At 51.2% G+C, this 14246-nt stretch overlaps 1 protein-coding gene across 4 annotated transcripts in view; it reads left to right on the top strand.

The window, feature by feature from the left end:
- The first annotated feature begins 1047 nt into the window (after nt 1-1047).
- Nucleotides 1048-14246, top strand: part of ZNF605 (zinc finger protein 605) — a 31195-nt gene continuing 17996 nt past the window's right edge. The window contains exons 1-4 of one of the 4 annotated variants that reach the window (XM_032271360.1): nt 1048-1153; nt 6968-7050; nt 8551-8674; nt 8924-9098. In XM_032271360.1, coding sequence (XP_032127251.1) covers nt 9084-9098 — 15 coding nt within the window. In that variant the 5' untranslated portion in view covers nt 1048-1153; nt 6968-7050; nt 8551-8674; nt 8924-9083. Of the gene's footprint in view, nt 1154-4901; nt 5748-5820; nt 5844-6967; nt 7051-8550; nt 8675-8923; nt 9099-14246 lie in introns of those variants that run through there. The other 3 variants (XM_032271358.1, XM_032271361.1, XM_032271362.1) reach the window with 3 other exon arrangements.

The following is a 14246-nucleotide window of genomic DNA, read 5'->3' as shown; positions in this document are numbered from 1 at the left end:
TCTGTTGCCCAGGCTGGAGTGCAATGGCGCGATCTCGGCTCACTGCAACCTCCGCCTCCTGGGTTCAAGTGATTCTCCTGCCTCAATCTCCCGAGTAGGTGGGATTACAGGTGTGAGCCACCGTTCCTGGTTAAAAAAAAAAAAAAAAAAAAATTTTTTTTTGTGACAAAATCTTGCTCTGTCGTCCCGGCTGGAGTACAGTAGCATGATCTTGGCTCACTGCAACCTCCGCCTCTGGGATCAAGCAATTCTCCCTGCCTCAGGCTCCCGGGTAGCTGGAATTACAGGCGCCCACCCCACACCCAGCTAATTTTTGTATTTTTTAGTAGAGACAGGGTTTCACCATGTTGACCAGGCTGGTCTATGAACTCCTGACCTCAGATGATCCGCCTGTCTCGGCCTCCCAAAGAGCTGGAATTACAAGTGTGAGCCACCGGCCCGGCCAACAAATTTTTTAAAGAGAAGGTGTCTCCCTCTGTGGCCTAGGTTGGAGTGCAGTGGTGCCATCAAAGCTCACTGCAGCCTCAACCTCCCAGGCTGAGGCTATCCTCCTGCCTCAGCCTCCAGTAGCTGGGACCAAGCCCCTGCTTTATATATCCATAAATACATTTTATTTCCCTCTAACGTCCTCATCTGGTTTATTTTCCTTCCTGTTGTTCAATACTGCTGGATTAGATGTACTAAAAGCTACGATCAAAAATGTAAAAGAAGGACGTGGCTGTAATTCCGGCATTTGGGGAGGCTGGGGCAGGAGGATCACTTGAACGCAGGAGCTGGAGACCAGTCTGAGGCTGCAATGAGTGGTGATCGCACCACCGCACTCCCTGCTGGGTGACAGAGCGAGACCCTGCCTCAAAAAAAAAAAAAAGAAGCCAGGAAAAGATGCAGCCGTTTCCTCCTGGAGGCACCTTTACGTTCCCTCATCGATACGTCGGGCCAGCAGTGCGGGCTCCATCCTAGATTTCTTCAGTCCTGGCCAGTTAGCCGCCCGAGGGCTTTTCCAACCGGAAACCTTCAATCCGCGCCCCGGCGGGTGCGCCGCGGTCCCCCGGGAAGTGTAGTTCCAGCGCGAGAAGGACTCTGGGAAATGTAGTTCTGCGCGTTCACTTCCGCAGTCGGACCGTATCAGCCTCGGCACTGCGACGTCCGAAGGGTAAGGGACGGTGCAGCGGGGGCGGGACGAAGAGGCAGCGGGGCTGAGGGCGGCCTGGTGTCCGCGCCGGGGGTCGCGGTGACCCCTCTGCAGACCCCAGCGATGACCCCAGCGCGCGGGAGCCGGCTGACGGCCGGGGCGAGAAAGGCCTGCGGGGCGGCCTGGGCGCATGCGCGGACGGCGGGCCTCGGGCGGGCGCCCCGCGAGCGCGCGGGGCTGGGGGCTGGGGGCTCGGGGGCGGGCGGCGGCCGGCCCTGAGTGTGGGTGTAGGGGTGGGTTGGGGTCAGCTGGGCGGTGCAGTGGGGGCTTATGGGGGTCGCTGTAGGCTCGGGTGCAGCCCGGGCGGGGCAAGGGGACGCGAAGTGGCCTCGGCCCGAGGGGAGAGGGGCTCCAGCGAGGCCGTGAGGATTCGTCTGCAGCGATTAGAGCTCTGAGCGTTGGCGGCCGCGGGGGGAACGCTGAGGGTTCCGCGGGGCTCTGCCCTGTGGACGCGAGTGAAGGGAGCGTGGGGCGCTCTTCCTGGGGCAGAAGCCCCTTCTCCCCTTCTCCGCCTCCCCTGCAGGAGTGGCTGCAGCTCTGTGGGATCCTGTGGGACTCGGCGTTTGGGGTTTCAGTCTGTGGTGATGGAGATTCGGTCGGGGTTTGGGCGTCTGTTTGAAAACTGTGCGAGTCACTGGGGGCAGTAGTCAGCTGGGCCTGTAGGGACGACCCTCCGGGCCCACGGGTCTGAGGTGCGGCGTGGGGTGGCCGACGCCAGGGTAAGCGTTTGCGGGCCTGCGCAGGAGTAGGGATGAAGCGTCCGGAGCGGCGTTGAATGGGGGCGGCGCCCTGTGCATTGGCTTTGTTACCTGAGGGTGTTGGACCCAGGTGAGAAGGAGCTTGCTTGTGTTAGTGGCTGGGTACCAGACATGCCCGCATGACTGGTGGGGTAGACAGTGAGGTCTGTGAGGAGGAACGTTGGCAGGGTTTGGGAGTTTGATGTTTGGGATGAATGCCAAGCATGCCTGCAAGCGCCCGATGGATGGTGCGGTGGGTGAGGGTGAGAGCGTGCGGAGCCTGTGGGTGTCTGCGAGAGGGGAGCCTGGGCGGGCCTAATGGTTGGTTTGCCGTTTGTGGTACAGGATTGTGGAGTTAGAGTTTAGTGGCCTTGGGTGGGCGTGGAGGTGCGTGTCTGTAATCTCAGCTCCTCAGGACGCTGAGGCAGGAGAATCGCTTGAACCTGTGAGTCTGAGGTTGCAGTGAGCCAAGATCACACCGCTGCACTCCAGCCTGGTGGCAGAGCAAAACTGCCTCAAAATAAAACCCTAAAGCCAGGCGCGGTGGCTCATGCCTGTAATATCAGAACTTTGGGAGCCCAAGGCAGGTGGATCTCGAGGTCAAGAGTTCCAGACCAGCCTGACCAACATGGTGAAACCCCATCTTTAGTAAAAATACAAAAATTAGCCGGGCGTGGTGATGCACAGCTGTAATCCCAGCTACTCAGGAGGCTAAGGCAGGAGAATTGCTTGAACCCAGAAAGTGGAGGTTGCAGTGAGCCGAGATCGTGCCACTGCACTCCAGCCTGGCGACAGAGTGAGACTCAAAAAAAGAGAAAAAGAAGTCAGTGGCCTTTGGGTATCGTGATTGGCGGTCTGGGAGCCAATAGTGTTCCAGTCTGTGCAGTGTGCAGTCAGTGGTCACGTGTTTCTGGAGGCTGGCTATTGTGAAGCCACTAGAGTTACTGACTGGGGGCTTTGTGTATGGTCACTGGGGAACCTGCAGTGTGTATCATTGCCGGCCCTGGAGGGGTGGCCTCTTGGGGAGAGAGACTGGGTAGCCTGTGAAGTCAGTCGCTGTGGTTCATGTGATGGGGCACATGGGGTCAGTGCTGGTGGAGTTTATGGGTTCAGTGGTTGTGTGGTCTGGATGTCTGAAGCAGACCTGCTGAATTCAGTGACCTGGGGAGGTCTTGGGATGTGGAGCTGGAGAATTCTTGGGTGGTCAGCGAGTGACCAGGGGCCTTGGGAGGCTGGAGGTTAACCTGGGCTTGTAGCAGCAGAGTTCAGGCATTTGTGTCTGCGGGGGTGGGGGGTGAGGCCGTCTCTGGGACTTGGTAATGGAGGGGCCTGTGAGGGCGGCGTTGGTGGGTCTGGAAGCAGATCTGAATGCATGTGGCTCGTGGGTTGGCTGAGGCAAGCCTCTCGTGCGAAAAGTCTTTTTGCCCTTTGTCTGCTCCTTGTAGCAGGTGGCCGCTGATCAGTGACTGCTCTTTTTACATGATTATTTCTTTTTTCAAAAGTTCTCAGTGACCCCGTTGGCTTTAAAGTCTTCCCCTTCTAGAATTTCCCCCTTGCTGTTGTACCTCATGGCCCTGTTCCATCCTCCCAATGGCCTCCACTCTCCCACCCAAGAGCTTTGCAGGCAGAGTCTCACTCTGTTGCCCAGGCCAGAGTGCAATGGCGCGAACTCAGCTCACTGCAACCTCCACCTCCCAGCTTCCAGCAATTCTCCTGCCTCAGCCTCCTGAGTAGCTGGGATTACAGGCAGCGACCACCATGCCTGGCTAATTTTTTTGTATCAGTGGAGATGGGGTTTCACCATGTTGGCCAGGCTGGTGTCAAACTCCTGATCTCAAGTGATCCACCTGCTGCCTCGGCCTCCCAAAGTGCTGGGATTACAGGCGTGAGCCACCGTGCCTGACCACAGTTAAAATTTCTTCTGAGTGTTCACAGTTAGAAATCATTTGTTTGTTTGTTTGTTTTGAGACAGAGTCTCACTCTGTCTCCCAGACTAGAGCGCGGTGGTGTGATCTCGGCTCACTGCAACCTCCGCCTCCTGGGTTCAAGCTGGGATTACAAAGGTGCGTGCCACCATGCCTGGCTAATAATATTCTGTATTTTTAGTAGAGATGGGGTTTCACTGTGTTAGCCAGGCTGGTCTCAGCTCCTGACCTCATGATCTGCCCACCTCAGCCTCCCAAAGTGCTGGGGTCACAGTCGTGAGCCACCGCGCCTGGCGCAGAAATCATTTATTTACTGGGTTATATGTTTCCCTAGAGGGCAGAGACCCTGTACACCTTGTTTAGTTGTCTTTCACATGTGCTCAGAACAGTGCCCGGTGTGTAGGGATTCAACAAATGCTGCTTTCGTAGCATGTAAATGAGACTGTGTATGTGATGCATGTAAAGTGTGTATGTGATATGTGTGTGAACATGTATGTATGTGATGTATGTGTGTGAAAATGTGAGGTGTATGTATGTGTGGGAATGTGTATGTGTGATGTACCTATGTGTTTGAATTTGTGTGATGTGTGTATGAATGTGTATGTGTGTGTATGAGTATGTATATTTGAGTGTTGTCTGTATGTGTGCAAGTATGTGTGATGTATGTGTGTGGGTGGGTGTATGTATGAGTATATGTGTGTGATGTATGCAAGAGTGTGATGTATGTGTGCATGTGTATGAGTGTATGTTTGAGTGTATGCATGTGTGATGTGTGTATCTGTGCATGTCTGTGTACATGTATGTGTGATGTATGTGTGCATCTATGTGTATCAGTGTGTGTGTATGTGATGTACATGTACATCAGTGTGTACATCTGTGTGTGTATGTGATGTACGTATGCGTCAGTGTGTATGTGTGTGATGTACTTATCCGTATGAGTGTGTGTACATGTTTGAGTGTGAGTGTGATGCATGTATCAGTGTGTGTCTGAGTATGTACGTGTGTGTATGTGTGATGTACATGTGCATCAGTGTATCGGTGTGTGTACATGTCTGTGCGTGTTTTGTACATGTATGTACGTGTGTAACTATCTGTAAGTGTATGTATGTATCTGTGTGTGTGTGTGTCTGTGACTATGTGGGGTGAGAGAGGTTTAGTGTGATTGTGAGAGCGGAGGGGATGAGTACTCAGGATGCTGAACAGGGAGGCCAGGGTGGCTGCTTTTGGACATAGGATGACGGGCACATTCCCTTTGCCAGAGAAGCAGCTAGAGCAGGTCCCGTGTGCATTAACTCAAAAAAGGTTCCGAGCTAATTAGAAGCTTCCGGGCAGGTGGACCATGATCTCAGGAACCCCAGGTTTGAATGCCAGTAACCTTAGGGTCTCTTTTTAGTCAGGGCTCCTGTCTGGGCTTCCTAAACTGTGGAGCCCCAGACTCTGCCACAAGCCTGAAGGAGCTCTGGGCATCTCGGGAGGAGCTGCTTCTTTGGATGCTCCTCTCTGAGCTATTCCAGGATGTTTTTTCTTGAGAAATCTGCCTTGAGCTGCAGACCCTTCATGCTGTGGACTAGAAGAGTCCGCTGAGAGCCTCTGGCCTCTATGTCTACTTTCTGCTAGTGGGCAAAGCCCACACCATGCTTCTCCTTTTCCACTTTCTAGGAATTGTTCCTGCCTCAGTGTCCTTCCTCTGCCATCCACCATGGTTTTGGGTCAGAATCCAGAGTTCAGCCAGCCTTTCCAGAGGGACTGTGGTTAACTGTCCTTGCCGACATTGTGACTTGTCTCCCTGGCTTGAGCCTTACCTTGATCCTCTTAATGACAAAGAGATGTTAAGAACATGGGATCCCATGCCAGGCACGAGCTACACTGGTCTCCACGTCCTGCTCCCTGCAGGTGTGGGTGCTGCTGGCTGTGCACCGTGGGGTTCCTGAGTGCAGGGTCACGTGGGGACAGTGCTTGGCTGTTCTCCAGCCCTCGGCCTGCATCTGGGTAAGTGGGAGGCTATGCACAGGGGTGGTGTCTGACCCTGCTCTGTTTTTTCAGTTGCCCTGGGGCAAAACCCGGCAGTTTGCCGAAACCCAGTCCTAACTTTCTTCCCTCACTTGAGGCAGGGGAGTGAAGACTTCATTCATAGCTTACTCTATTTGTGTGGGACAATGAAGACAAGGGCAAGAAAAGGGGTCTTGCTATAGATCTTCTCATTCAATTTACTCACTTTCTGGAAACCTGGCCTCATGCTGCACGTTGTCTTCCTGGCTAGCCTGTCAGCCCCTTGTGTGTTGTGGGGGCCTTGCGTGTGCTTGGGAGTCACCTGCTTCAGACCTGGGAGCTTTGGAGCTGCCCAGCAGCCATTCCTGGGCCACGTGCCCTCGCTCCGCAGCTGTAGATGGCAAGTGCTGGACAAATTTTGCTTGGCAGGATTGTTACATAGGTAAAATTTCTGTCCCTCTTGTCCCCAAGTTTACAGGAAACTTTTTCTTTTTTTTTTTGAGACAGTCTCTCTTTGTCGTCCAGGCTGGAGTGCAGTGACGCAATCTCGGCTCACTGCAACCTCCGCTTCTGGGTTCAAGTGATTTTCCTGCCTTGGCCTCCTGAGTAGTTGGAATTACAGGTGGACGCTGCCACACCCAGCTAATTTTTGTGGTATTATTATTATTATTATTTTTAGATAGAGTCTTCCTCTGTCTCCCAAGCTACAGTGCAATGGCGCAATCTCAGCTCATTGCAACCTGTGCCTCCTGCGTTCAAGTGATTATCCTGCCTCAGCCTCCCGAGTACTTGGGATTACAGGCACCCACAACCAAGCCCACCTAATTTTTGTATTTTTTAGTAGAGATAGGGTTTTGCCACATTGGCCAGGCTGTCTCGAACTCCTGACCTCAGGGATCCACTTGCCTCGGCCTCCCAAAGTGCTGGGATTACAGGCGTGAGCTACCACGTGCAGCCATTTTCATATTTTTAGTAGAGATGGGGTTTCACCATATTGAACAGGCTGGTCTCGAATGCCTGACCTCGTGATCCACCCACCTTGGCCTCTCAGAGTGCTGGGAATATAGGTGTGAGCCACTGCACCTGGCCTGCAGGTTAACTTTTTTTTGTACATTTCCTTTCAGATTCATTCTTGTGAAGGAAAGAACATCCCTGTGGAACTGTGTGTCCTTGAAGTCTTTGGCTCTGATTCCGTGTGTGGCAAATTGTAAGTGGCCTGGCTCATGGGCAGTGAAGAAATTTGAAGTGTAAGCATTCATGTGCACCAGGATGTAGTACTTTTTGAGTTTATGATGCTGATTTTAAACCTCAGTCAGTCTTTTCCATCTTCTGCTAAGATGAGATGAAACCTTTTGTGCAGTTTATGGTCTTTGAAAAAGTTTTTAAATAATGGTTGTCTTTTCAGCTAAAGAAACAGGAAAAAAAAGAGAAAAATAATGGTTATACTTAGTTATCTGATTATTTGGACTTTTGAGGAAATAAACCCAAAATCTGGCAACCCAGAAGACCTCTCCATGGAAGCTGAAAATAAAGAAAAACAATTTTATTATCCAATAAAAATTAAACCAGGCCGGACACAGTGGCTCACACCTATAGTCCCAACTTTGGGAGGCCAAGGCCAGTGGATCACTTGAGCCCAGGAGTTCAAGGCCAGCCTGGGCAACATGGCAAAACCCCATCTCTACAAAAAATGCAAAAATTAGCTGGGTATGGTGCCGCACACCTGTAGTCCCAGCTACTCAGGAGGCTGAGGTGGGAGAATCACCTGAGCCCAGGAAGGTCGAGGCTGCGGTGAGCCAAGATCATGCTACTGCACTCCAGCCTGGGTGACAGAGTAAGACCCTGTCTCAAAAAAAAAAAAAAAAGCAGGGGGATGAATCTGTTTCTCATTTTTGCATGAGGGAAAATTAGGGGTTTTTTTCCTCCTTTTAAATGTAGATTTGCCCTTACAGGCCTGTGAGCTCTCATTCCCTTCCGAATGTCAGCTGTTCTCCCACAGTCTGGAAATGGGCATTAGGGACAGGCTAAAGGCCAGGCTTTAGCCTCTGAACCTTCTGATGAGTTGACGCAGAGGGGCATTCAGGACTGAGGGAGACCTAGGAATCGTGCCGCTCTTCCGACTGTGTGCCGCCCCCTCCTGGCAGTTCATGAGTTGCCACTCCCGCAGCTCCCCGTCCTGGGATGCTGGAGGTAGGAAGTCAGAAAATTCCCAAAGACGGCTGCAGCCCTTACCACCTCCATGATTCCTCACTTCTGCAGGGATTGGGCTCTGCCTCAGGTACCCCTTGGAAACCTGTGGCCTGGGCTGTTACTGCTGATTTCTGAAGGAAAGTGCAGGTGGAATCTGTCCCAGTGTGAACTGAGGAAGAGGCAGCATAAGACGTTCCCAGCCTCCAGGCTTGCTGCCTCTCTGGCTCCCATCTGCTGTAGGCCGCAGCCAGGCCCTGCTCAGCCTCAAACCAGCGCAGGAACTTCACCCCAGCTTGCGTCTGCCCAGGGGTGTCTCATTTCCTTTTTCTTGTTTTACTCTTAACTCAGTTTCTCTGATCTACGTTTTCCTTTTGTTCCTGGGCTAATTTGGGGGTAGAGAGCCAGAACCCCAGCCTGATTCACTATCTCCATCTAAAAGCTGTTTTCTGTTTAGCCTCCTGCCTAGAAATAAGTTGCATTTTACTCTGTTGCACTTAACACAAATAATTTGATTTAGGTGCCTCCAGGAATTAACTGCTGCGGAATGAATAAGCGCTCATTCATCTCCAGAGCTTCACAATCTGTGTGCTGAGCAGTTTGGTGTAGTGGTGCTCCTCGGGGTGTTTGCTTGAGCCGGCCAGGTGAGTGGTTTCAATCTGGCATTTTTGGCTGGGACCCAGGGCTGTTCAGTTCAGCGTGTGGTGCAGACCTGGCCTAGATGCTGGGCAGACCCAATTGAGACCCACCCTGTTTCTTACCTGCTAGCCCTGATGTGAGTCTACCCAACATCTAGTTTGAGGCTTTAAATAATCTGAGCTCCTAGCAAGAGAAAACCAAGATTTACATTCCCGAATTAATTAGATCATCTAAAATGTCCACTGCATCCATAGGCAATAGCCCTCAGGAACAAGACACTTCATGTGAGATAAGAAAGAAGAGGACAAGACCAAGGATGGATTCTCAGTTTACAGACCACTGACCAGAGGCCACTCGAGGGTGTGAGGACTAAGAGAAGTCACAGAACAGCAGATTTCCCAAGAGCAACAGAAAATGATCCAGTCACAGGTGACTGACTTGTTTATCCTCTGTTTCGTGGCTGTGATGAGGCTTACAGAAATCTTTGCAACAAACAGAGGATCTAAATACATTTAAATAAGAGAAAATGTAAACTTGGGAAAGACGATGTCAAAAGAAGCACAAAGTAGATTATAGAATCATGCAAAAGTCTCACCTGGGCACAGTGGCTCACGCCTGTAATCCCAGCCCAGGAGGCCGAGGCAAGCAGATTACTCACTTAAGGCCAGGAGTTAAAGACCAGCCTGACCGACATGGCGAAACCTCGTCTCTACTAAAAATACAAAAAGTAGGCCGGGCGTGGTGGCTCAAGCCTGTAATCCCAGCACTTTGGGAGGCCGAGGCGGGTGGATCACGAGGTCAAGAGATCGAGACCATCCTGGTCAACATGGTGAAACCCCGTCTCTACTAAAAATACAAAAAATCAGCTGGGCATGGTGGTGCGTGCCTGTAATCCCAGCTACTCAGGAGGCTGAGGCAGGAGAATTGCCTGAACCCAGGAGGCGGAGGTTGCGGTGAGCCGAGATCGCGCCATTGCACTCTAGCCTGGGTAACAAGAGTGAAACTCCGTCTCAAAAAAAAAAAAAAAAAAAAAAAAAAAAAAAAAAGTACAAAAAGTAGCTAGGCATGGTGGCGCATACCATTAATCCCAGCTACTTGGGAGGCTGAGGCATGACAATCACTTGTACGCAGGGGTGGAGGTTGCAGTGAGCTGAGATCACATCAGTGTACTCCAGCCAGGGTAGCAGAGTGAGACTCTGTCAAAAAAAAAAAAAAAAAAAAAATATATATATATATACACACACACACACACACACACACACACACGAAAGTCTTAAAGTTGGAACAGATAACTAAGAAATAGGACCCTTCCTTGTTACAGAGTTGAACTGCAGGCTTTTCTCAGTTATTCCCAGAAGCAATAACAGAGAGGGAAGTGGGAATGGTTAACATGGTTTCCTCTGTCAAAAGGAAAAAGCAGACCAGTTAACTCTGGAGAAGCAAGTATTTCCTGATAATTACATATAAAGAAAATGTTTTGATAATTATTTATATAGATGGCATACTCGTAAGATCCTAAATAGCAGCCTTGTAATAAATGTGCTTCCTAGGACTATTTCTTGAAGCTCCTCAATGTCAGCTAAAGGCATGAATCCAAAGAATCTTTGAGAACTGAGACGGGGTCTTGAGTGCACATCCTACCTGGATTCCAGTTTTAGGAAAGAAACTCATCTGGCAGAATTGATCATTATAAAACCTTCAAATGGCCTCATAAATATTCTCTGCACTGGAATTTTGATGTGTTTTGGGTAGAAATGCTGCCTCAGTTGGCAAAGGCATGGCATGCAAGGATCCGCATTCAGCTCTGTTTCTAGACTTCATTGACTCAAGAAACATTGCTATCTCCTCACCTTTTGGAGGAATTCTTACCAGCTAGCTAGCCTCTCCCCCTCACCCTTTCCCTACCTTCTTTCTTTTCTTCCTGATACTTTCTTTTTTTGATGTTTAGTCCTACGCCAGGAGCTGGTCTGAAGTAAGAGAGGGTGCTGAGCCTCTGGATGTTAAGAGTCAGTTAACATAGCCAAAGTGAAAGTCACAGTGGAATCTTAATCACTTTACTGGGATGGTGGAAGCAAGAGCCCAGAGCCGGGAAAGTGCTGACTCCGTCGTTCCGCTTCCCCCGTCTTGAATCTTGAAGGGTCGTGAATTAGACCCTGACCTGCAGCCCAGTGTTGTTCCTCTTTTTTATATCAGTTCTGTCGTTACTGGGGTGGTGGGCACTAACACGCCTGCAGGTCTAACTGGCTCCTTTAACTCAGTGGCCTTACTTGCAGCATCTGCACACTCGTCAAGGCATTACCGGAAAGGTCCCGAGCCAGACCCCAAGAGAGGGCTCTCGGATATCACGCAAGAGAGAATTCAGGGCGAGTCCATATAGTAAGGTGAAAGCAAGTTTATTAAGACGGTAAAGGAATAAAGAATGGCTACTCCATAGGCAGAGTGGGGCATTTCCGAAAGGAGGAGGAGGAACGCGCCCCCTAGGTGCAACGCTTGTGTATGTGTAGGACAACAATCACAGGGAGATGTGCCCAGTTAAAAGGGTTTGTGATAAAGGATTAATTTTCTTAACTACTGTAAACTAGGAATGCTTTTGCTCCCTGGACATGGGGATATCAGGACATTCCTGGGCATGGGTCTGTTTAGTAAACATGATTAACCTGTTCCTTTAACCGTAAATATCTAGAGGCTCGGAAAACTCACCTGGGAATGCAGCCGAGCAAATCGAAGCCTCCTTTTTCTCGCCCTCACTCAGGGTGGAGTTGCTTTGGTTGGAATGCCTCTGGCAAAGGGCCAGGTGCATCGGTGCAGATGTCAGGATCATCTCTTTGTCCTCAGCTAAGGGAGTGCTGAACAAAAGGCCCCAGCAGTTTTTTTGGACCCTGGGGTGGGGACGGGGTGGGGCTGGGAGTAAAAAAGCACTGGGTACTGAGTGAGAGTGGGGAAAAGCGTCTTCAGGGTTCTTCCCCACCCTGACAGCGAGGTCTTGCATAAACGCCTCAGAGGCCTGGCCTGGCGTGCAGGTGCCTCGGTAAGAAGGGTAAATGTATGAGATCCCCACCCTTGACCGCAGCTTCCCCTAAGGACCAGAGTGTGCTGGCCGTGCGCCAAATCCGTGGGGAGGGCAGCTTTCCCCAGAGGCCTGCCAGGTGAAGCCTGGGTAATGGCCTCTGCTTGCACCTGAATGTGCACTATAGGTTTTTAACCAGGAGCTGAACTCCTTGACTCTACTCCTTGATTTTTTAGGACCTAAGTGTGAAACAGGTTACCTCATCATAGACCCTAATAGGTCAGACTTTGAGGGGCCATGACAATAACCAGGTCAGTCGTCTGAGGCAGCAGCAGACCATGGCCGTGATGAAGCCACACCAAGAAGGACGGTAGGGCCTGGAGGACTGAACATGGTCTCAGCAGTCACCTCCGCCATCGCCATGCCAAGAAAGACGCCGTACAGCCCACTGGAGAGCCAGAAGAATCTGTGTGACTCTTCTTTACCTGGCCTGCGGCATCGATCAGGCATAGCAGAGCTCTGGCCAGAAAGCGGAACGTGACCTGAATGTCTCCCAGGCTGAGGCAGTGTCATAAGTGCAGTCCCAGTGAGCATGCGTGGTCCCCTGGAAACAAAGACTTCACAGAGTTAGGCACCGCGGTAGCGCACGCCTCAGGTGTTAGGTTCACAGGGCTCCAAGGTGGCTTCCCGTCGTAGGGTCCCTGTCCGGTGGATAACTGGGTTCAGACCTTGGCTTCAGAGGCCCTGCCTGGGCAGTGAGTTTTGTTGATCCGTGACATGTTTGTTAGTCCACACCTTATCAGAGCGTGGGACGTCTCTGGAGGAGTCTGCACAGGAGCTCAGGAGCAGAGGCAGTCCGGCGTCTCAGCTCATCAGCACCATGAGGAAGCTGAGGTGTGTGCCTAGCAGCCACAGGTGCATGGAAAGGCAGCGTGAAGAGTTCTTGGTTTTGGTTTTTTAGGAGGGGAAAGCTTTTAGGAGCAGGTCTGAAAAATAAAGATCATTGTTATTTTTCCCCTTTCCCTGAGCCTCCCCAGGTGCCAGTTTTGTTTTGTTTTTCTGTTATCGGTGTGTCCCATATAGTAATCAAAACTTGAGAACAAAATTTCCCATCTTCATCCATACCGACTGTCTGGAAAGGTTGTATACAAGAGAGACAAAATATTTTTATGTAACTTAACCAAAAAGATGTATCCTGTTTAAGAATTGGTGAGCACAAAATCCTGAACTTTTAAAAGGTTTAAAAGTGGGTTTCCATAATCTCGGTCTATTTGAGTCTTCAGAAAGGGGAGGAAAGGGCCTTGCACCGTGGCCCGTGGAGTGCAAGGCGCCAGTAACTGTAAAAGAAGGGTGCTCGGTGCAAGGCAGCCTGGTGGCACCGTGGGAAGTGCCCTTCAGGAACAGCTATGGGAGGCCTGAGACCACTTGCCTGAGGGGTGCAGTCCATGATGCGGTCGTCTTGTCTCCTCCCAGCAGCCACGAATGCTGCCGTGTTGCTTGTGGACACAATGACTGGCCCATTGATGTGTAGCTTGGGCTGGGCTGTTCTCAGATTCTGTTTGCTCAGGAAGCGTGTCTGCCCTCGTCGGACCGGATGCTGTGCCCAAGTCAGTGGAGTGTGTGGGGCTGCCTAGGCCAAACCACAGGAAACAGCGAAACAGCTCGACCTGCCAAGAATGTCACGGCCTATGGACCTGGGATCTGCCCTTGACTGCGGTCTGGAAAGCGGGATGGCATTTCCTGCGCCATTTCACCATCTTCCGAGAGCAGAGGCGCCACAGGCGGGGGCTTGGCCTAGGCCATGCTGCGTCTCCGTGGGATGTTTCCTGTGGCTCCAGGAGGTGGTCAGTTCCATCTCTACTTGCTCTGGAGTGGAAGACAGTTTAGTCTGCATTTAGCAAGTGCATTTTAGGCTGCATTTAGCAAGGCAGTCAGTTGGTTGTGTTTCCCAGGTAAGCACTGGAGTCTTTTTGGTGAGCACCCATATGGTAAAATTCTTGTTAGGAGCAGAACTGATTTTCATCTAAATGTCTTGTCCTCAGGAATAGGAAACCAAATGTTCTCTCTTCTTATTTATAAGTAGGGGCAAAACATTGGGTACACGTGGACACAAAGATGGGAACAGTGGACACTGGGGACCTCAGCCGTGGGGAGGGAGAAGGCAGGGAAGGGCTGAGAAACTGCCTGTTGGTTTCTATGCTCACCATCTGGGTGACAGAATCAGTCACACCCCAACCTCAGCATTGGGCAGTATACCCATGGAAAAAACCTGCACATGTACCTGTGACTCATTAAAATAAAGGAAAAGCTGAAGCTATTTTTTTTAAAAAAGGCTTGTCTCCACAGGGAGGCTTGTTTTACCTGCCCATCTAAGGCTTGCCGACGGCCTGATGAGGTGGCCGGGAAACTAGCGATAGCCTACGAGTCAGGCAGATTCATCTCCCGTATGCTGCCCTGTGGTGGCCGAGTCAGGCAGTTTCATCTCCCACATGCTGCCCTGTGGTGGCCGAGTCAGGCAGATTCATCTCCCGCATGCTGCCCCGTGGTGGCCGAGTCAGGCGGATTCATCT

The sequence above is a fragment of the Sapajus apella genome, unplaced genomic scaffold (genome assembly GCF_009761245.1).
Source record: "Sapajus apella isolate SASKATOON/1434 unplaced genomic scaffold, GSC_monkey_1.0 scaffold230, whole genome shotgun sequence".
Classification (NCBI taxonomy): domain Eukaryota; kingdom Metazoa; phylum Chordata; class Mammalia; order Primates; family Cebidae; genus Sapajus; species Sapajus apella.
This window is presented reverse-complemented; position numbering and strand designations above follow the sequence as displayed.